General features: G+C 36.7%; 1 protein-coding gene across 3 annotated transcripts in view; it reads right to left on the bottom strand.

Annotated features, from left to right (window-relative positions):
* The window catches only part of LOC118724837 (limbic system associated membrane protein), a 625,625-nt gene that overhangs the window by 298,600 nt on the left and 303,508 nt on the right, over positions 1-23,517 (bottom strand). For all 3 annotated transcript variants that reach the window (XM_036448497.2, XM_036448498.2, XM_036448500.2), the window contains exon 2: positions 5,910-6,142. In XM_036448497.2, coding sequence (XP_036304390.1) covers positions 5,910-6,142 — 233 coding nt within the window. The remainder of the gene's footprint in view (positions 1-5,909; positions 6,143-23,517) is intronic.

The following is a 23,517-nucleotide window of genomic DNA, read 5'->3' as shown; positions in this document are numbered from 1 at the left end:
ATTTTGCTGTATTTCTGCTGAAATTATCTAGGTTTTTTTTTTTCATGTTAAGAAAGATATCCTCTAAATTTAGTTCACTAAATTAATGAGTAATAAATAAAAATAGAGGTTGACTTAATTATATATATTTTTGTTTGTTATAGGAATTTATGATTTTTCCCTTTAACTTTTTGATGTAATATATTTTATCCATACACTTCTTTTAAATGGATTATGCTTGAAACAATCTTTTTTGATCATACTTCATTTAATACTAGAGGCCCGTTGCATGATATTCATGCAATAGGTCCCTGGCTTCACTCCCAGCCAGCAAGCCCCCTCTCCTCGGCCTCCCGGGAGCAGGCACATCCCCTCTCCCCTGGCCACCAGGGAGCCAGAAATTCCCCTCTCCCTGGCCACCCAGGAGCCAGCAAGTCATAGCTTCTGTATGGAGCACCACACCAGTAGCTCCCTCCACTGCTGTTCTTCCTCTCATAGCAGGCTACACATCACTCTGCGTGTACGTATGCAAATGTACATCCATCTTTGTTGGTTTAATTTGCATACTCACTCTGATTGGCTGTGGGCATAGCTGAGTGATAGTTAATTTTCATGTTTCTCTTTTATTAGGTAAGATAATTTTGGATTTGATTTATACTAGTACTTAACCCTATTATCTACCTTACGTGTTATAATATATGTTTTATTTTTTTCTGAAATAATTTCAGATTCACAGAAAAAAAAATGCAAGAACAATACGAGAACTCCCATATACTCTTTCCCTAAACTCCATTCAAATTTTGTCAATTGTCCCAATAATTTATTTTATAGAAAATGGCCCAATGTATGATTACATATTTTACCCAGTTACCAAGTCTCCTTCAATCTGAGTCAGTTCCTCAGTTTCTCCTGACTTTCAAGACCTTGACTTTTATTATGAAGATTAACAGGCCAGTCTTCCTATAGAATGTCTCACCATTTTGATGTACCCAATGTCTTCTTATGATTAAACTCAGGTTCTGATAGAAATATTACAGAAGTGATGCTGTATTCTGCTCATTGCATCCTATCATTTGGCACATGAGGCCAACATGTCCCATTACTTGCAGTGATAACTTTAAGTGGTGTCAGCTAGATTTCTTCACTTTTGCACATTTTAGATTTTTTTCCCATTGGTACTTAATAGTTTGTAGAGAGATATTTTGAGATTATGTAAAAAGAAACATCCATTTATATTTCTTGCCTTAATTCATTATTTTTGCACTGGTTGCTAGATGATATTTTTCAAATTCTATCATTACTTCTACTTTGAATAGCTGGCATTCTACTATAAGAAAGAGTTATATTCTCATTTTTAATTATAATTGCTTAAATTATCCCAGTGTTGTATTACATTGCTTTTACATATTTTTATACACTAGTTGTCCTAGAATTGGCCAGTAGAAGTCCCTTTCAAGCTGGCTTCTATATACTTTTGGAATGCCTTATTTTTCTATGCTGACTTTCTTACTTTCTGATACAACAGATGCTTCAAACTCACATTGTTTCTTCCTTGCCCAGTCCTAAAATCACCTGTTTCTCTAAGTTAGGCTTGCTCCTTTTAGTGAAGAGTAATATTTTTAAAGCAACATCAGGCCCAGGATGAGTAGCTCAGTTGATCAGATCATTGTCCTGATATACCAAAGTTGTGGGTTCAATGCTTGGCTTCCACTGATGTAACATTTAATACCAGTGATCATAAGTGATCCCAAAGTCATCATTGATATGTATATTTTCATATGAAGAAGGTGTGTGGAGATGTCATGTAGCTAAAGATTGAGTTTAGCAGACCATGCAGGTATTTATTTCAATATAGCATATTTTTACATGTAATGACCCTCATGAACTGATAAATTAATTTATTTGTGAAAATTAATCTCTGAAATAAGAGATAAAATATTGGAGATGTTGAATAGTCACTAACATGGTGAAAATACATATAAAAGGAAAAAAGGATTCACCAGGGGAAATAGAATGCAGAGAAATCTGAGGGAGTGCAAATAATACTTAAAAATTTATGAAGATTTTGAAGTCTAGAGCAGTTCTTATGTCTCAACCATTAATTTTTTTTTTTTTTTTTTACAGCTTTGATACTTGAAAGTGAACAGTTTAGAAAGAGAAGAGAATATTTTCTTTCCACAAGACTAGGCTAGGTAAGTAAGCAGACTTGGAAGGCCTAAGATGTTAGTAGGAAAATTAAAGTAGTTATCAATCTACCTATTTTCTGTCCCATGCCCAAAAAGATTCATTTTAAAAGTATTTGTGGTTGTAACACTGTCTGAAACCAAATGAAATTATGCAGGATTATTTTCCAAATGTTTTGAAGATATACAATTCTTTTAAAGCACTGGATCTCAAAGTGTGATCTCTGTACCCATAGCATGTCATCATCTGGGATCTTATTAGAAATATTCTCAAGCATCACTTCCAAAGTACTTAATCAGAAATTCTTGGAGAGTTCTCGCCAATCTAAAAGACACTAATATGGTGATTACCAAGGGGGGAAGGGAGTTGAGGAGAGGTAGGATGGTATAAATGGGGGATAAATGGTGATGGACGGAGACTTGACTTGAAATAGTGAACACACACTACAATATACAGACAATGTATGATAAAATTATACACCTGAAACCTATATAATTTTATTAACCAATGTTACCCCAATAAATTCAATTTAAAAAGACCCATGGGGAAAAAGGTAACATTTTCTCCTCAAACATCCTTAATAAATGTAGCTAAGAACTTAGAAGCTATGATGGTCTAAGAAGTCTTTACAATCCTAAATAAGTAAAGCTAAAGGCTGGATGCTAAGAAAAAGGACAAATATAAAAGCTGAGAGAGCCTACCATAAGGGTTTCAGACAAGGGTAAAAGCAGTTAGACAGTGGGAAGCACCCCCAGGGGCCAAAGTGAGCCTTAAAAGAGATACTGTAGCAGCAGCAGCAACAGCATCATAGTTGTCTTTTCCATCATCATCATCACCATCTATTGGCTGAGAACATATGCGCTTCAGACACTTAGTTAGGAATTACATAGATCATTCAATTTAATCCTTACAATAAATTCAGAGGATCTAAAATTTTAACTTTATCTGTATTTAACATATGAGAAAATTTAGCCTTAGAGAAATTGATTTAAGTATCAAGAAGGACAGTTGCTATTTTTTTTAATTTTTTTATTTAAGTAGCAAGAAGGAAAGTTGAGATTCAAACTAGGCAGCATGAATGAAAAGCCTACTTTTAAACTGCTATTCTTGTGATATTTCATAGCATCAGTGTATTCTCAAAGGGTTGGCAGAGAAAAGGAATAAAGTAGCCTATATAATAAAAAGTTAATATGCAAATCAGCCAAAGAGCAGAACAACTGGTCGCTATGACATGCACTGACCACCAGGGGACAGACTCTCAATTCAGGAGCTGCCCCCTAGTGGTCAGTGTGTTCCCACAGTGGAAGTGTCGCTCAGCCAGAAGCCAGGCTCACAGATGGTGAGTGCAGCGGCGGTGGAGGGATCCTCTCCTGCCTCTGTATCAGCCCTAAATTTGTTTGACTGTGGGAAGCAGGCTTAAGCTGTCAGCTGGACATCCTTTGAAGGCTTCCAGGCTGCGAGGGGGCTCAGGCCGAGTTGAAGGACCCCCCCCTAGTCCATGAATTTCATGTACCACGCCTCTAGTTTACTTAATAATCAGTTAAGTTGAATTTGCAGAAACCTTGGAAGTTGAGCAAGTTTGAAAAACTAGAGAAAAACATATATTCTGAAGGAGGGGGCTGTGGGATTAGAGGAAAGACAGGCCAGTCAGACATAGAAGCAGAATATTTTAAGTGGTAGAAACATGTTCATCAAACTCTGACTGAGTTATGTCACTTAGTATGATAAAATTTTTCACTCTAGTAGAAAGTGCTTTCACCCTAGCTGGTTTTGCTCAGTGAATAGAGCATTGGCCTGTGGACTGAAGGGTCCCAGATTCAAATTTGGTCAAGAGCACATGCTGGGTTGCAGGCTCAATCTCTGGGGGAGGGAGGCATGCAGGAGTCACCTGATCAATGATTCTCTCTCATCATTGATGTTTCTATCTCTCTCTCCCTCTCTCTTCCTCTCTGAAATAAATTTTAAAAATATATATTTAGTAGGAAGTGCTTCAGATTTGATTATAGGTTGGTTTGGCTCCAAACTACCCCCTGAATTCTTTGTGTGATCTTGAACAAGTAACCTACATTTAATGAACTTCTGTTTCCTTATTTAGAAACCAAGAATTAGATTGTTCAATTTCATTTAGTATAACCCAATACAAAATTTCTAGGGTGGCCTTTAGTGGCTTTCCAATGACATTAAATGTACAGATATTCATACCTGTAAAGGTATGGATATTGATTGTATAGCAATCCTACAATATAATTAAGAGCAAGTTGTTAGATAAAATCAGTTCTAAAGGACCTTAAATAAGCTAGATACCTTTCCTTTCTCTGCTATTCAATGTGGTAGAACTTCGGTTTTGAGGTGCACATGTCCCATGTGTACATGCGTGTGTGTGTGTGTGTGTGTGTGTGTGTGTGTGTGTGCATGTGTCAGAGAGAGAGTTTGTGTTTATGAGGGAAATGGTAAATTTACATATTTACAATTCTCTAGTTATATTTAAAAATTTTAAATGGGGTGCCTGAGATCCAAGCCCTGGTGTCTCTTATTATTGTACCTTAAATATTTTCTATTAAACTAAATGGAAAGCATTCTATGCTTTGATTGTGAAAGGAACTTTGCAAGTCAGTAGGCATGCCTTTTAAAAGCAATAAAATGAAGCTGTCAGCCATTCTAAATGGACCAAGATGGAGGTCACATGACTAAACCACCCCTGCACCAGGCAGCTCTGATGTATTTTACTCCAGTTTCAACCTATTAATCAGAGTATAATAGTTGGAAGAGCAATAATTTAAATGCTGCAGTAATCAATTCCATACACATTAATAGAAGCTACAGTCAAACTTTGCCACACCACTGACTGCATTGGAATCTTGACAGGAGCCCTGAGGGCCATGCCTAATTTGCATTAAATTTACATAAAATTGTAAATCAAGAATACATGAACACAGCCCTAATATTTGTTAGTGCTTAGATCTTGTTAGATAGATTGAAATTGCTGGTAGTTTGACTTCGCTTGCAATAAAATCTTGCAGCTAATCAGCTTTGTTCTCATTCTGCAATTATGGGGAACAGGACCCTAGAGAGCTATAGTTGGGAGCATGTGTTTGCCATTTAGGGTTTTTGTCCTATAAAACCATGACTCAGATGTGTCCTTGGAAACCCCAATTGAGAAGCAGATTTTCCCCAATGACTTTGCAGATCCTTGTCACTGGATTTGCTTACAAACAACTTGCCATTAGATGGAGACACAAACTACATAGAAAGCTGGCCAGCAGAGAGGATGTCAAGGCCTCTGGAAACCTTTATTTTTCCAAACAACAATTTACTATCATAAAAACAGATAGGGATATTATCTAGGCTGGAGACAAGTAAAAATCAAACCTTCAGCAAAGTGCGCACAGTACTTAACAGTGTAAAAAGTGGACTTCACATGGTTCGAAGCATGTGTGTGTTCTTGTGTTTCTGATTCATCTTATACCAATGGCTGTAGCCTTTGCTGTGTATTTTCACACTCAGGGCAAGGAGAAAAGATTCTTACCAAGGGTAATGGCTCACAGTGGCAAGACTCAACTCTTTATATTCTCCTTAGTCTTCTCATTATAAGTCTATACTTCCAGAGAAAAAACACTTCTTAAGTGCCAAAATACATTTAGAAGTTTTTATTTTTAATTTTTAGAAAGTATTATGCAAGTATGTTGTACATCATGATTATTCAGTGCCCCCCCCCCCCCACCTCACCTATCCTATCATTTTCTTACCTTGCACGATCAAGTAAACTTGGGAGGTCTTGGGTTCATGCTGTGTCTGAACTGAGCAAGTGTAGGAACCCTCATCATAGACATCCACCTTCTGGATCCGAAGGCTGTACTCCAGAGAATGGCGCTTCTCCAGCTCCACCCGGGGGTCCAGAGACCACTTGTCATGCCCAGCAAAAATGATGCCAGAACGGTTCAGCCAGGCCACCTTTGAGTTCTTGTCTTCTACAATGCACCTGACAGAGCAGAATAACAACATTAGAGCCTTAGCCATGCCTGCATCTGCATTCATTATTCACATGATTAGACTCAACAAGACCAGTCAAGAAAAACATTTAATGCAGGATGAACCATTGCTTTGTTCTTTCTTAGAGTCTTAAATATCATCACCAGTTCTCCTTTAAGACCTAATTACCATTCAATGGATAGATATCATTATATTAGATTCAATTCAGCAATAAACAATCTGAGTATGAGTAATGCAGGCAAAGTTAAATGGGTATTGATTTCCCACTGGATTATCTTCTTGTCTAGGAAAAGGTCATTCACATAGAACTCCATCTGTTTAAGTAATTTTGAGAATCAGATGATTGATAATGTGGCACATTTACCCAGTTTAGAATTGTACTTATTCTTTCATTGCTATTTTCTTGTGTGATGGTATATTTGAGTTATGCCCCACCACTCTAGAAATTAGACTAGATTTCAGAGTTTGCATCTGATCTGTATGAGTTTGGAATGCCTACTCCCAAGAGTGAGGCATGTGTGAGCAAGCCCAATTAGGTAGATAGGTGTTGTGTCAAGGTCATCAGAGTTAGCTAGCATCATCTTGCCTAAGTGTGGTTCCAGCTGCTGAGGGCAGCAGAGTGTCTGCTGGCAAGACAGCTTCCTACCAGCATTTCTGAGTCCATTAGTATGAATTCAATCTTTTGTGGGAGATGAAGAAACCAGTTTTATAGTTTCTGTTCCAAGAATGATGAAGGAAAAATGCTTATTTAAATTATTATTTTAGAAACCTAAAAGTCTCTCCCTGAAACTTGAAAGAAAGGGCAAAGACCACGGATCGCTGAAGAAGGGAAAATACTTTCCATGATACAGTTTTCTTCAATTCTATCAAGAACCTGGAAATGAAAAAAATAATAATAAAAAGTTCTCTGTTTCACTTTGGCAAGATTTATATGTACCCCACAGGAAGATTGTCCTAGACCCTCTTACAGCTGCAAAGCCAGCTGCTCAGCACTGTGGGGCATGAGGGATGGACAGAAGGAGCCAGGAATATGACAGCAAAACAGCCAAAACACCATATTCCCTTATATTTTCCAAACTAAGTCAAATCCAGGTTTCCTCTCAGGTCAAAAGACCCAGACACAGAGATTCCATGCCTATGCATAAACAGGAAATTAGTGTCCTACCCACAGGCTATCCACAGTAGGGATACAGAGGCTGATTTGTATCTTTCATAAGGAGAAAAGCTGAGTCTTTTAAAAATTCCTATTGTGCAGAAGATTCCCTTACCCCATTAATTTTGGTTGAATTATGTATTTTATTTAGTATGATTATCTTATTTAATTAGTTGGGTGTCTTGATATGCAGGCCTTTCTTTTCTTCTCAACCTATTTATTTCCCCCAAAGACAGGCAAATGAAGGTGTCATTTAGTATCTCCATTTCTCAACATGTGTTTCTCTGCCATACAGATATTACTGGGATTAATTAAGTACATTTGATAATTAATACTTCTCCAAGAGGGAGTGCAGAACTAACTTCATAGATACTTGCTGCTTTTTTCCAGACTCGATTTTACTTTTTTTCTTCTTTCATTTTATTGCATCATTTCTCTGTTCTTGATGATGTCTATGGCACGTCTCAACTTAGAATCATATTTTAATTAATTAACAGGCTGTTTGCTATCTTCTAGATTATAAATGAAGTTGTTCATGTAGATTTACTGTGTTTTTACTTTCTACTGAGAAGAATGGAAATGTACTTCTAGAAATGTGTTTTAAATATTCCATCACATTTCTCCTACTTTTATCATCTACTCAGCTCACTACAGCAGCAAGCAGATATCATAGAGATGAACTTTGAATGCTGTTTAGACTAGCACATGGGTCCTAATATGTTCCTTTTGAGGGAAAAAGATACCATACAATGCATTATGCACAATAATGGTCCATTGTCCAATAAAGACTGAGATTTTGCCTAATTTATTAAGGTATTTCCCAAAACTAATCTGGTGTAAAACAGTAAAATTTGGCAAATGCCTATCATATGAATTAATAGTATCACAATGTAGACACAAGACATATGGTTACATACATGGTGGGGCAAAAATAGGATAGGTTTACCATTGTGAGTATCAGAAACACAGAGTTTATTCCTACATTATTCCTTACTAAAGGCCTAGTGCACAAAATTTGTGCACTGAGGGTGCAGGGAGTAGTGTAGATGACACTCAGCCCAGCCTGCAATCTCTCCAATTTGGGATCCCTCTCACAATCCAGGACTGCTGGCTCCCAACTGCACGCCTGCCTGCTTCCTGATTGCCCCTAATTGCTTCTGCCTGCCAGCCTGATCACCCCCTAACCACTCCCCTGCTAGCCTGGCTGATGCCTAACTGGTCCTCTGCCAGTCTGGTTGCCCCTAACTGCCCTCCCCTGCAAGCTTGGTCCCTCCCAACCCCCAACTGCCCTCTCCTATAAACTTGGTTTTTCCCAACTGCCCTCCTGTGCAGGCATGGGATCCCCCTCCCCAAACTGCTAAACCCTGCATGCATGGGTCCCCCCCAGCTGCCTTCCTCTGCCAGCCCAGTCACCCCTAACTGCCCTCCCCTACAGGCCTGATCACCCCAACCTCCCTTTTTTTAAGGCTTGATCCCTCTCAACTTTCCTCCCCTGTTGGCCTCATTGCCCACAACATCTCTCCCCTGCTGGCCATCTTGTGGCAACCATCTTGTATCCACATGGGGGCACCCATCTTTGACCACATGAAGGCAGCCATCTTGTTTGTCAGAGTGGTGGTCAATTTGCATAATACTCTTTATTAGATATGATTACTTATTGTATTATTTTCCATACAAACAACTGTAAACTTACTTTTGCCCCTATATATTGCACCCAACCCTGACCCCAACCTGAGCTCTATAGTAAACACAAATCAATTAGGTGAATTTTCATATCAGCACAAGATAGAGTATCTAAATCAGGTCTTTAATGGTCCTTTTGATATGTTAACAATTTTTGTCTATGAAAAAGTTAAAATTACCACACATGTCATTATTCCAAATTATTCTATGAGAAAAATCAAATCTATCTTACCTAAAAGAGTAATTGACAATTTCAGCAAAATTGCCAGACCCATAAAAATGCATTTTCTTGAAACAATATATTATGTGGGAATTTTGCTATGACAATTTACATAACATCTTACTTTTACATTGTGTTTCATTCATATTTAATTTTTAAATTTATCTTTTACATTGAAATAAGTGAAAGGTGTATTAGAATTCAAATACTCTTTTTACTAACTCAGTATAAATAGCTAACTCCAAGCACCAGAGGACAATGTAGTATTTCTTTAAAAAAAAAAAATACTTCTCCAAATACTTAAATGTTTTGTTTTTGTTTGTTGTTGTTGTTTTTAGTAATCAACAGTTCCAAAGTAAATGCATTGATTATAAACTATTTAATAAAGAGGTAATATGCAAATTGACCCTCATGCCCTCACCCAAGATAGCTTGTACCTATGTGTTTAAAGATGGCTAACCCATGTGATCAAAGATGGCCACCACAAGATAGCTGACATGGGAGGGTAGTTGTGAGTGATCAGGCCAGCAGAGGTGGGCAGTTGGGGGTGACCAGTCTAGCAGGGGAGGCAGCTAGGGCCAATCAAGTTGGCAACAGAGGGCAATTAGGGGGGACCAGGCCTAAAGGGGAGGGCAGTTGGGAACAACCAGAATGGCATGGGAGCGCAGTTGGGGGCTACCGGGCCAGTAGGAAAGGGCAGTTGGGGGGTGACTGGACCTGTAGGGGAGGGAAGTTGTGGCAAGGGAGCAGTTAGGCATCGATCAGGCTGGCAGGGGAGTGGTTAGGGGGTGATCAGGCTGGCAGGCAGGCAAGTGGTTGGAAGCCAGCAGTTCCAGATTGTGAGAGGGATGTCCCACAGGGTTCTGGCCTAAACCAGCAGTGGAACATCTCCCGAAAGGTCCAAGATTGGAGAGGGTGCAGGATGGGCTGAGGGACACTCTTCCCCCCACCCCCACTGGGCCTCTAGTCTTCCTATAATTGACTTAAACTTTCATACTGAAAAGTAATCAAAAGAATAACACAATTTCAGAACTAATTAATTTTAGATTCTTGATATACTGTAGTGACTATTTTAAACCATTAAGAAGTGGATGAAAGAAAAAATATGGTAAGAGTCAATGTAATAGTCTCAGTTTGTAGAATTTGCTTGTTAAATGAAAATAACCAGTCATACAGGGTAGGCACAAAATGCCTGGCTTTTCAGAAATGAGAAAATCCTGATTAATGCAGGCCCAGATTCCCAGCATGCACTGGCTGGCTGGTAAGCACCATGAGTTTGCATCTAGGAGATGAGTTGGCTCAACTGTGCATTTGGCATACCTTGTAGAGCAAATGAAAGGTCTCATGCTATGCCATCATGATGTGGTAATAATGTATTATCCTTCACTTGATGCTGCTCTAGTGCAAGACAATCTACTTCAAGACTGGGTTCCTAACCCGGCTAGCATGGCTCAGTGGTTTAAAATCATCCTATAAGACAGGAGGTCACGGTTTGTTTCCTCGGTTGTGGGCTGGATCACCAGGAAGAGGCATGCAGGAGGCAGCTGATCAATGATTTTCTCTTTTCATTGAAGTTTCTATCTCTATCTCCTTCTCCTTTCCTCTAGGAAATCAATAAGAATATATTTTAAAAACAACAAAAACAACAACCGAGTACCTAATGACTTTATCTTCAAAATCATCCTTCACTAAATCAGGAAAAGTATGAAGAGATATATTTTAATAATATATCAATAAGTCCATGTGTTGTTTGGACTTAATAGAATGTTTCTTCCAGGAGCTCAAGATGTTGCAATTCATTCCACCTACATAGCTCTAACAGAGCCTAGCAGCATAAACCTATCATGTATACCAAGCATGTCAAACTCGCTGCCTGAGGGCCACATGACTCCTTCATTTGGCCCGTGTTAGCCCTTGAGTTTGATATGCTTGATGTACACAGTAGGTTCTCACTAAAGTGTGGAATAAATAAACTAAATTTAATAAAATTAATTGCTATTAAGTCAATTATCAAATATTTGTTAATTATCTAATAGGCACAGAATAGATGGATAACTATTTTAATTTTTCTTAAAAAAATAAATAAAATGATCAGACACAAAGGGGGCATTTAAAGAGAATTATTGAGTGTGGTGTTAAAATGAAAGAAAAGACAAAAATTGTACTCAGTAATTCCACTATGATAGACAACAGTCCTGGGAATTAGTCTATATAATATATGAAAAACAGCAAAAGAAGCATAAAGCACTAGATAAACATTTAGTGGATGGCCCATTTTAACCTTGAAAGCAAAAATATCAGGTGGGTTACTTATCATAACTATGAATCAATAATATGATAAAAACCAGCTTAAAAAATAACTGGAAAGACAAGCAAACAAACTTCTATCTTCCCTGTTCAGTATATCTAAATTCATAAAACTGTCACAAAATATCAATACACTCATAAAAATCTCAAGCATTGGATCTCTGTGAACATTTTATACCAAGTATTTTATGCACCTTATACAAACAGGTACACTAATAATTCCACTTTTATTGTATAAGTCTGAGGATTATGTTTCAAAAACAATGAATCTAATTGAAAGCAGAAATTAAATGCTAAATTCCATTTGTACCAATTATGGATTGCTCAATAGCATATTTACTGACACATATCCATGATGTAAGGGATACACATCTACTAGATATTAAGCTAGTTTATTGCTACTAGAAACATCTTCATTTTTTTTTTAACAAGCATTATTGGTTACCAAGAATATATCACTTTAGAATTTATCCAAACTTCAACTTTCTACTATTTCTCAAGAGTACATAATAACATTGATAACAAATTACATTTTATTTAAGCTCTCAATAGTTTTTTACACTCATATATATATTTTTAATTGTAAGGACTGAGGAAAGTATAACTGGCTGGATAGGGAGATTTATTTATTAAATTTAGAAAGAACAGTTTGATGAATAGCTATCAAGTGGGGGCAATTTGTGTTTCCAGATGATATTTGACAATAATGGAGACATTATTGTGTTGTAACAAGTGGAGGGGGGAGGTTGTTATTAGCATCTAGTGGGTAGAGACCAAGGATACTGCTAAACTTCCTACAATGTAAAGGACAACCTTCCCCTTCTTTTGCCCCACATACAACAAAGACATATTCCATCTAAAATGCTGACAGGGTCAATGTTGAAAAACCCTGAGTTAGACTTTGATCTCTTTGTTTAAGTGTCCAGAAACCTGGGACAAGCATCTACAGAGCAGTGGTTTTTTCTCATAGGCACATACTTCCTAATTTATAGAAAACTAAATTGCCACCAAACCTCCTGAATATTTAAGTTCATGACATAGTGATGTTCTGGTTATAGATTTATTTTTTCACATTTGTGATTCTCCCTCTTTGTAGATGGGAAGAAAGTCTTCAAAAATGTTTGGTCACTTATTTTTATATTGTTTGCTTTATAACTAAGGTACGAACACCCTAGTAAATCAATTAATTACTCTAGAAGGAAATATTCCTGTTCTGGGAAGCAATTCCCAGCATTAAAGTATGGAATCAGGAAAAGATCTAAGCAGGGGATGAAATAAAGCATCATGGAAATATCCCAGATTCTCCTGAGTCAGAAGTCTATAGTCTGACTTTATCACATTATTTTAAGTAAAATGAATTCCAACAACACATTTGCAAACATATTTTTTAAAGAACAAATTAGTTAAAAACCAATTTTAAGGAATTTTGAATTAGTCATTTTAGATAATCTTTGCTTTGTTACCATGTTCTATGATTAAACTCAGTTTGAAAATAAAAGAATGGTGGGGATTCACTACTTGACCTCAGGCCACCTGCGAAGTATTTTCTGCAACAAAAGGCTTTGGCTCTCTATCTGCCTTGTTCCTGTTTCTACTTCTTTCCACACTTGACTTTGGCTTTGAACCCTGCCTGCTCTCTTTGCTTTATCCTCTTATTCTTGTGAATGACTTAATCATAATCCTCTTGAACCAGAAACTGATCTTGTTTGATGATAGCGTATTTTTTTAGATTCAGACTGAACTTTGGTCCAATTAACATCATGACAGTATCTATGTGGTAGGATACTATCCTCTCACTCTATCTCCTCTGTACACATCCATGTACAAGAGCCTGCATGCAGATGTGTTTATAGTCATACATAAAGTAGTGGTGGAAGTTCAAGAGAGGGTTAAAATATGGAGGTAATGAACCACAGGAACCAGATGTGCATGAATCTATCACTGGCCACAATGATTCAGGAATCTGTATATTGTTGATGTAATATTATTGTAAAAGACACACTGTTTAGTTCCTGAGGATTATTTTGGTTCTGGCATTCAGTATATTTCCTAGTGAAACACAGGTAAGTCGTTTACCCTTTCTGTATCTTAGCTTTTTCACCAGTAAAATGAGGCTAATGATACTTGCCCCAACATCTTAGAACCACTTTTATGGTAGTTCTGTGAATAAAAGGAGGTGATGTACAAGGAAACATTTCACAAGATGTATTGTTTATTCCGATTCCTCTCTTTTTAGTAGGCACCTCCAGGAAAACTTCCTTTTAGGGCTCTACGTTCTCTTGCATCTGGTCCCCTAACCATAAACATTATCTCAAAAGCAGAAGGATGCAGTGTGACTCTAGTGCAGCCATGTAAATTGAGGCTCTAATGCCATCTCTGTCACAATTTTAAAGGACTTTGGCATACTTGTGCTTAGGCAGCCCAGACCTTAAATGCCTCACCACTTTTAACCAGATCCATTTAGAACAACATAAGGATCTCTCTTCAGGGCAGCCCCAACAGAGGACAACAGCTGCTCCATGCTGTATTTTGGGATCTGCTGAGATGTGCTTGTCAGAATTGGGGTTCCTCCTTGATTAAATGAGGCATGCTCAATGCTTTGTGGACCTTCATGTTGCAAGAATTTGCTTATTCATTCTCCTCAATGTATGAGTGGCAACTACACTCTCTGAAGTAGCAAGAAACTATAACCCTTTCCTCTCCTTTGAACTGTGGGTTCTCTCCTCCTTACTCTCCAATCAGTGGAGAAGGAGGAGAAACAATTTTAAATCTTGCTTTTTTTTTGGTTTATTTTTGTTATGAGTCACTGTTCTCTGTGAAAAATCTCTTTAATTTAGAATGGGGGGAAATTGCCTTGAATTTTTTACCTTTGAAAAAGTAAAATTAATCTTGGAATCCTGCCTCAAATTTCTATTTAAAAATTGTACTCCCTATAACTTTAACTATTTAAAGAAAATGTTGTTACCTTCTGAGTCATAGCAAAGTAAATATAAAAGATATGTTAAGTCCTAGAAGGAAAGAAAATATGTTTTACATCATGTAGGGTTTACTCTTTATCTTATTCCAGAACTAAGGAAGAAACCAATTATAATGCACTTAGGATAAGCATTCTGTTGTATGAGGTATGGCTATAAAATCAGGATTCCTTCTATAAATTTCACTTGAAAACCCAACCCCTTACTTACTAGTCTTATCATAAACAGCATAATATAAATTGTTATCATTGGAACATTTAGATACAATGTGGATCAAATTATGCCCTCTAATACATGACAATTAATAGATATAGCATGTTTGAAACAACAAAGTTGTGATTCATAAGAATGACACCTTCGATATAATCCACAACTTACATAAAGCACAGACCCTGGGAGGACAATGGAGGTGACAAGAAGTAACTGGTGTCAGGACTGGGTAGAGAGAGAAAGTCAAATGTCATCATCACCTCTTGTATTACTTCTACTACATAATTTAACTCGGAAATTTCACACCAGGTTGAGTTAAAAAGGGAGTTGCATATGCTTTAAGGTGAAGGTCATACTCAGTTAGTTCTAGGAAGAACCCTATGATTCAAATGTACCATCTCTTTAGTCTGAGATAATTTGTATTCCACTTTGCCACCCTCTCTGTTTCCTGGGGGACTCTAACTTTGAGATTGTATTACAGGAGAGGCATATTCTCTCACAACAACTCAAATTATCCCTGTTAAATGAATTAAATAGTCAGAGATAGGAAAAGAGCTAAATCTAAGGATAGATTAATAAGGCATTGTTTTGAACTTGTTCCTTTACTTCTCTGAATTGCTTAGTGAGTAAATAATAGGTAATAAAACAGTCTATCAGAGCTAGCTTTCAAAAGGCCTCATGCCCAGCTTGTGTGGCTCTGTGGTTGAGCATTGGCCTATGAAACAGGAGGGTATGGTTGGATTCCCAGTCAGGGACCATGCCCAGATTGTGAGCTAGATCCCCAGTAGAGGGTGTGCAGGAGGCAGCCAATCATAGATTCTGTCTCATCATTGATGTTTCTATCTCTCTCCCTCTCCCTTTCTCTCTGAAATAAATAAAAAATATATTTAAAAATAATTAATTAATTAATTAATTAAAAGGGCTTTGGGTCTAGTTTGCCTTCATGGTAAGAGGTCAAGACCTCTTATAATTAAGACCTTAAAACGAAGACCTTAATAAGATCCTCTGCCATGAATCTTATTCTTTTATTCAGATTCCAATCTCATTCTACCTCATTCTTGTTTTCCTGTTACACAAAATACCTTTTGCAACCTTTTGCTTTGGTAAGCTCCTATACAAAACCCATCTCAGATGTGCTTTCCTTTTCTCAAGTATGTTCTCCAATTTCCCAAGTTGTTCTCTGCTTGTGCTAGATTTTAAATCTTCATTCTTCTGCCTCTTATTATTATTTAAAAATGAAGTTCAGCCATTTATTGTCAACAGTTGCATCTCTATTGTCTCACAAAGAGCCTGACACATAAAAACATGCAATAATGGTTTGATAGATGAATGAACATACTAAGAGCTTTCTCATTTCACATTCTTAAAGATGTCTCTTTTCTAATATAATAGTGAAGGTGGAAGAATCTCACAATTCCTGGTTTCACATTAAGGACTAACCACCTTCAACAACATACTCTAATCTCTATGAGTTAATGGAGGGTCTATGACTAAGTCATAACCAATTTTCTCACTATTCATCTCTAATAAAATAGGTTACTTTGATCTCATAAAACTTTAACATTTTTCTTTCTCCACTACACTTCATTATGAAGTTAGTATTTTTTTTTCCTTGAAGATATTAATATAACCAAGAAGACAACCAGGAAAGGTTGATAGAGTGATATTTTCTTTATCAATCCTTTGCTGCCTAAGGATACGCTAAACTAAACTTCCTAGACAATATGGGGCACTATGGTTATTTAAATAAGACTTGTTCAGTCTTTACTACTGGTAAGTTTGTTCCACATTTCTGTTCTCTAATATTCTAAGATGCAATTTCCTCATTCTGAATGACAGTGTCCAAATCAGTAGACTTGACAAAACAAAACTTCCCAAAAATACAGAATGAGGGAAGAATAAGCATGAAAAAAATATTTTTAATATTTACAGTTGAGCTTATCTCTGTCAGATGGTTAATAACATACTGTTGCTTCTTATATCTTGTTCTTTCCCTCCTTGGATTGGTTTTCTAAAGTTCTTACTGTTACCTTCAGTCACAGTATTCTCCAAAATAACTTTGCTAACTGAAGTAACTATTATAGTTCATCAAGGTACTATTGTTAACAAAAGAGACTATTGACCTAAAATGAAATCACTTGTGCTAATCCCATGTCACCAAACCCTAACTTAATTTCTAACCTAATTGGGGTTGCCATTTCTCCCAGGAATATAACCCAAACCAGTCAATCTGGAATTTTCTGACCAGCAATAGTGAAGTAATCTACTTGATAGACCTCTTCCAACACCCTCCAAAAGATGAGGCAATCTACAATTTATTTGTTCTTACGCTTCCAGGCCTATAAAAATCTTTCATTTTGTAAAGTTTCTAGAATTTGTACTTAATGGGATGCTGCCAACTCATGAGTAGTTGAATAAAGCCAATTTGATCTTTCTATTTAATCAGTTGAATTTTGTTTCTTTTTTTAAAAGTATTTATTTGTTTGTTTGTTTGTTTATTTATTTATTTATTTATTTATTTATTTATTTTTGAGCGAGAGGAAGAAAGAGGTATAGAAAAACAGAAGCATCAATGAGAGACATCATTGACTGGCTGCCCCTACTGAGGATCAAGCCTGCATCCCAGGCATGTGCCCTGGATCATGAGTCAATGCACAACCACTGAGCCACATGGACCAGGCTACATTTTGTTTCTTAATGGTTCTTATATTTGAATGTCAGTAATACTGAGTAGATGGCCTTATTCAGAAGCAGAATATTTCATTTTTTTTACTGTATCAATCATGCATTTATTCTGTCGTGAGACTAGAATATGGTGATCTAATAGACATGGTCTAAATCACACTTTTATTTATATTTTTGTGTCACTTCTCATTCCATCTTTTTTTTTTTGTCACAGTCTGCTTTGAGAACATGAATCGCTTTAAGAAAACTGCTTATTTATATGTCTTTTCCTTTTACTCTCATGTAATGTCGATTCCTTAATCTCTACAAACATTCTCCTATCTGGATAAGACATGATGCTTCTGATTACAATTATACCTCTGCTAGACTATAAAATTAAGCCAGAGTCCCTAATTTCTCTGTTCTAAGTATATCAGTGCAGAAATGATTTAAATGCATGAAAACCCTGCAGGTATCAAATAAAAAAATTCATCTAACAAAGAAAATAACTATGAATGTACACTTTCTATGGATCACTCTACCTCTATATAACATCTGACTCACAGATTACTGAGATTGAGTTAAACCAAAGAGGAACTTTAGAAAATCTGTCCATAAAGAAGAGAATCAGATCACAAGGAGGTAAAGGATATATTTTTATGAAGTAGATGCTTCTGCTAAGTGAGCCAAAACTGATCTTTTTCCTTCTCACTGAGATCTACACAGGACATCTGTGGCCCCAAGAGAACTCAGTGTGAGCACTAGCCAGTGACTCCAATCTGATCATTTCAAAACCCTTTGGCAGTTTTTACTTACAGATTTCCCCTAATCATTAGTCATTAGCAGCAACAAAAATGGCAGGAGGAAAGAAAAGCAAGATCAAAAGATACATATTCAATGCAAAACAGCTCAGCCTGTTTTAGCCTCAGGCAACAAATAAGTGGAAACATTTTCCAAAGGGAGTTTCTGAGCTGCTATGTTAGAGGCAAATCTGCCCCAGGCAATGTTAAAAAAATTACCAACCCAACAACAAAAGCAAACCAGGCCTGTATCTTTTGTTCTTCCACAAAGCTCACTGGTCTTTGTCCATCATGTGGGAAATGCAATACTATTTTACAAGGAAGATTAGAAGAGATTAACAATTTTACATAAACTATTAACCCTTTCTATTTTGATTTGCTAAAATCCTTCATTTTTAAACAGCATAGATCAGATATGAGGTTGCACAGGACAAAGATATTGTAGAAAAATAATGTTTGCTGCAGTATGACCATCAGCAGACCAACCACAGGTGAACTGCTGCAAATTTCTCTAAAATAGGAAAATGCAATTAACTCTTTGTCACTCTGAAATACTAAACCTGTTCATCCTACCTTGCCAGCAGGAGGTTCCAGGTGTAAGATCAGACCACAACCTCCCTAAAAGACCTTATAGCTATCCCATTTCTAATCTTTGTCAGATGAAAAGCTAATAAGAATATATTATGAACCAGAATCATTCTTGACTTAACAAAAGCACTTTTTTTTAAAGTTATTCAGTGATTTTAAAATAATCTTTATTGTTCATATTATCACAGATAATCCTCTTCCATCTTTGGGCAACACAACCATAGTGGAAGTATAGCATTTCATGTGTTACCTGGTCCCAGCTGCTTTCTCAGCAGACTCCACAGTTAGAATTAGGGCAGGAAATGTATCTGAGCCTCAGCAGGTACAAACTTAGAAGACCCGACAACTCTATAAAAACCTTTTGAAAGTTTGACTGGGTGTGAAACAGCAGACTGAAGACATTTCTAAGGCTTTTCAGTAAAGGAAAAAGTACTGTTCAATTTGCCTAGGAAAAATGTTTTGCCTCAGCTAGTGATACAGGGGATGGGATAAAGAAACAAGCCTGGTTGGCCTATCATTGGAGACTGTTCCAATGACAGTAGAAGCCTAATGTGATAGGACTAACTGCCACAAAGACCTCCCCACTTCCCGTGCAGTCCACTACTGCCTGCACATTCTCTGAATAGAAACAGTTCTGGACAGATGGTAGGACAGTTGGCTGTGGATGGCTACACAGCTAAGCAGGCACTGCCATTGAGAAATGGTAGCACAGGTAGTAAATGTCTTCCTTTGATCAATAAGAAGTTTTATTTCCTCTGATTGGTGTCTAACAGAAGGCCACTCCTAGTACTTGTGGGTTCATGAATTTGCTCTGTGATAGGAGTTAATTCTTTATTTTTTATTAATGCAATTAAGCGTGTTCAAAGACTTTATTTAAATTATTTCAAAATCTTTCCACTTTGAAGCTTGGACCTGCAATGCCCTATGTAAAAGCAGATTTTTACAGTCATACAGCTTATGATCTTAGTAATCTGTTGTTTTTATTTTCCTTCCTTGTCCCTCCTTTCACACTAATTTTTATCCATAGGTTATGAAAATTTTGTTTAGCATTTTGTTTGCACAGATTTGCAAGTCCATTTGTTTCTTTTCTGTTTCATTATTTCTGCTAATTTGTCAACTATTTGGGTAATGGCATTCGCTGTCTTCTCACTGCTCTCCTGATAAGAGTTTTCTAGTAGAAGAGATATATTGGCTGGCTGTTTTAAAATGTGCTTTCAGAGAGGTTGAGGTGGCTGTAATGGATGTTGGTGCAAAATCAAGAGGACTCCAGCAACAAGTTGGCAGCATGTGAAAACCTCTCTGCTTCTGCTAACTAGCACTAAATTTTCAGAGGCAGAGTTAGGGAGACGAATAGGAGGGTTTAGATAACAGAAGTCAGCCTCCCCTCCAGTGTGTGAAAGATCATTACTCAGTGGGATTTACTTGGACAGAAGCCATGTGCTGTGGTGAGGCCTGCTTTCCTGCAGGGATAAGTGTTCCTAGCTGGATAACAAAACAGAAAGTTGCATTCCATCTGGAATGCTGAGTGACAGAGAAATTGGAGCTACGCAGATGCTTTAGCAAGGGAGCTCAAGACCAGGATTCCCCTGAGAAATGTGGATCCTGGGTCCACAACTCATCAAACCAATCACTGTTTTAGTGATAGAGAGTATGTGAAGATATGAACCTTAACAGAAGGGCTCAAGTGTATGAAAAAGGGCAAGGTGGGAGAGAACAGAATTTGGCTTGACTATGCAGTCTAAAACAGCTAGTTCATCTTTCTTTGGAACCCCAAGGAGTAAGTTTCCAACTAACTATGATAAGAAAAATAATACAAGATCTAGGAGATAGAATGGCTCACAATCTGGAAAAAATTCATCCATTTAACAATTAAATGTTACAATCCCTGCTTAACCCTTTAGTATTTTCATAAGATGGACTTTTTGACCCATAGAGCTTGTGATCTTTAATGTTTTTAGAAACATTCTAACTAGTCTAGGAAATTTGCAATTAGAAAGACTGGATCTGGTGGAATCCGTAAGGCATGTCTGGGGGTCCTGGGAATTGTTAGTAGTTAGAGAAGGAAGGCAGGAGAGAGTTTGAAATGAAAACCATCAGGGAAGTTAACCTTGCTCTCTCCAGAGATACTTTCAAACACCTGGGGCCAACCTACCTCACAATATCTTTGCCAATATCTATGTTTACATTTCCTTTAACCAACATGAGGCTATTTTAATAACATTTTAAAATATATTAGATTTACTAATAATTGATTCAAATAATTTATTTTTACCTTTTACTTACATGACTTTAGCCTTTGACAATTTAGAGTTTCATTGCATATTCATATCCCTGATAATTCTTGAACTCTTTGTGAAGACTGAAATATTTTTCTAAGTACTAATGAGTTTATGGTTCTGAGATTCCAGCATTCAGATTTTTTTCTTAATGTATTCAGGCAGAGGAAGGAAACCAGAAATGTATCTATAACAAATAAACATGAGAGAGGGTGTGTGAGGTAGAGAGAAAGAAGGGACACAAACAATGCAGAGAATGTGAGAAACAGTGAGAAAGAACAGAGAGAAAAAAAAGTGATGATACAGAGCAACTCTACTGAAACCAATAAAGGAGCATATATGACATGCTAAATAAAATTCCAGAATCTATATGACTTGTTTTGAGTAGGAGATAGAGAAGAAAGAAATGAGTTTTTGTGTTCAGACATGTTAAGTCATGCTCTCTCTCTCTTTCTCTCTTCATTCAAATCCACCACCTCCCATATCCCCTGTAAAACAGCACACTTGAAGGACCAATAAGGGATATAGAGCAGAGAAGTTTAGAAATTCAGAAATTTTTTCACTGTGTGTTTTTTGATTAACAAATAACACCTGTTCTGCACCAAAACTTGAGATAACACAGAAAAGTATAGATGAAATAAAATCAATCAGAATTTTGATAAGGCTTATATCTAGTGATTTACATTTAAAGTGATTCAGTTACAGTTATGTTTAATTAGAATCATATTGGGTTTAAGGTTTATACATTTATACACCTATTCAGATGTATAGTTGAACTCTACTTATAAAAATGATTGTAGCTCCAGCCGAGCCAGGTGACTCAGTTGGTTAGAGCATCATCTGGTATACCAAAGGGTTGTGGGTTTAATTCCCTATCAGGGCCCATACCTAGTTTGTTTAATACCTGATCAGGATGGGTATGGGAGGCAATCAATCACTTTCTCTCACATGAATATTTCTCAAAACAGTACATCACTGGAAAGATGATGTCTAAAATACTAGTAAGTTAAATAAATGCAATTGGTATCATGACTTAAATGGTGATTAGATATTCTGATGGCCTGGGTGGGATTCCTTGACTGGAGGCTTTATTATAAGGTTTCTTATAAGAACAACACAGCCTACCCCTTCCCCACTATTATTATTATTATTTTATTTTTCAATTATAATTTAATTTCAAAATTATTTTGTATTTTGTATTAGTTTCATGGTTTCCAGAGAGGGGGTTGGGAGAATGGGTCAAAAAAGGTGATTAAAAAGTCTAAATTAGTAGTTACAAAATAGTCACAGGGGTGTTATTATTTTTAAAATAAGTTTTATTTTAAGAACAATTTTAAATTTATAGAACAATTGCAAAGTCAGTATAAATCCACACCAATTTGTCATAAAATCCACACCAATTTCCCCTTATTATTAAACTATTACATTAGTAGGGTACATTTGTTATAACTAATGTCTAATAACGATACATTGTTATTAACTAAATTTAACTGCTTTAGTTTTTGCCTAATGTCCATATTCTCTTCCAGGATCACATTTGCATATATATATATATATATATATATATATATATATATATATATATGTAAATATTATTGATTTTTTACAGAGAGGAAGGGAGAAGGATAGAGAGTTAGAAAGATTGATCAGCTGCCATACTCCCCACTGGGATGTGCCCACAACCAAGGTACATGCCCTTGACCGGAATTGAACCTGAGACCCTTGAATCTGCCGGCCAACGCTCTATCCACTGAGCCAAACTAAGCACATTTGCTTAGTTTTTGCCTGTCTTTCTTCTCCTCCAGGATCATATCCAGGATACCACATTGATTGACATGTCTCTTCAGGCTCCTCTTGGCTGTGACATTTCTCAGCCTTGATTTTGTTTTTGATGATTTTGACAGTATTGAGACATTTTGTTGAAAGTCCCTCTATAAAAATTTGACATTCTTCTCATAATTAGATGGGGTTTATGAGTTTTGGGGAGGACACCACAGGGGTAGAGTGACATTTTTATTACCGCATATTAGGTAGACTACATTCTGTCAAAATGACTTATCACTGTTGATCCTGACTTAACCACATTGACCTTGATCACTTGGCTCAGGAAGAGTTTGGCAGGTTTCTCCACTGTACTCTTTTTTATTATTATTTATTCCTTTGCATATTTTCCTCTTTGGAAGGAAAACACTATGAGCAGCCCCCACTCAAGGAGTGGAGAATCATGCTCCATCTCCACCTCCTGGAAGGGGCAATATCTACATAGATTTCTTGGTACACTTCTGCAAAGAAGATTTGTTTCTTCTCACATTTCTTAACTTGATCAGTTATTTGTATCATTATGGATTCAAATTTTTTATGTGATGACCTTTTTTTTTTTTTTTTTTTTTTTTTTTTTTTTACATCTTTCTTTTGAGTTAGTTATATTTCCCCAGAAAGAGTCACACAATATTCAGCACAGAAGGTAAAGCCTGGCTGCCAGTATTCT

Source organism: Pipistrellus kuhlii, unplaced genomic scaffold, assembly GCF_014108245.1.
Source record: "Pipistrellus kuhlii isolate mPipKuh1 unplaced genomic scaffold, mPipKuh1.p scaffold_m20_p_2, whole genome shotgun sequence".
Classification (NCBI taxonomy): Eukaryota; Metazoa; Chordata; class Mammalia; order Chiroptera; family Vespertilionidae; genus Pipistrellus; species Pipistrellus kuhlii.
Note: the sequence above shows the minus strand (reverse complement) of the source record. Positions and strands in the feature narration are given on the sequence as shown.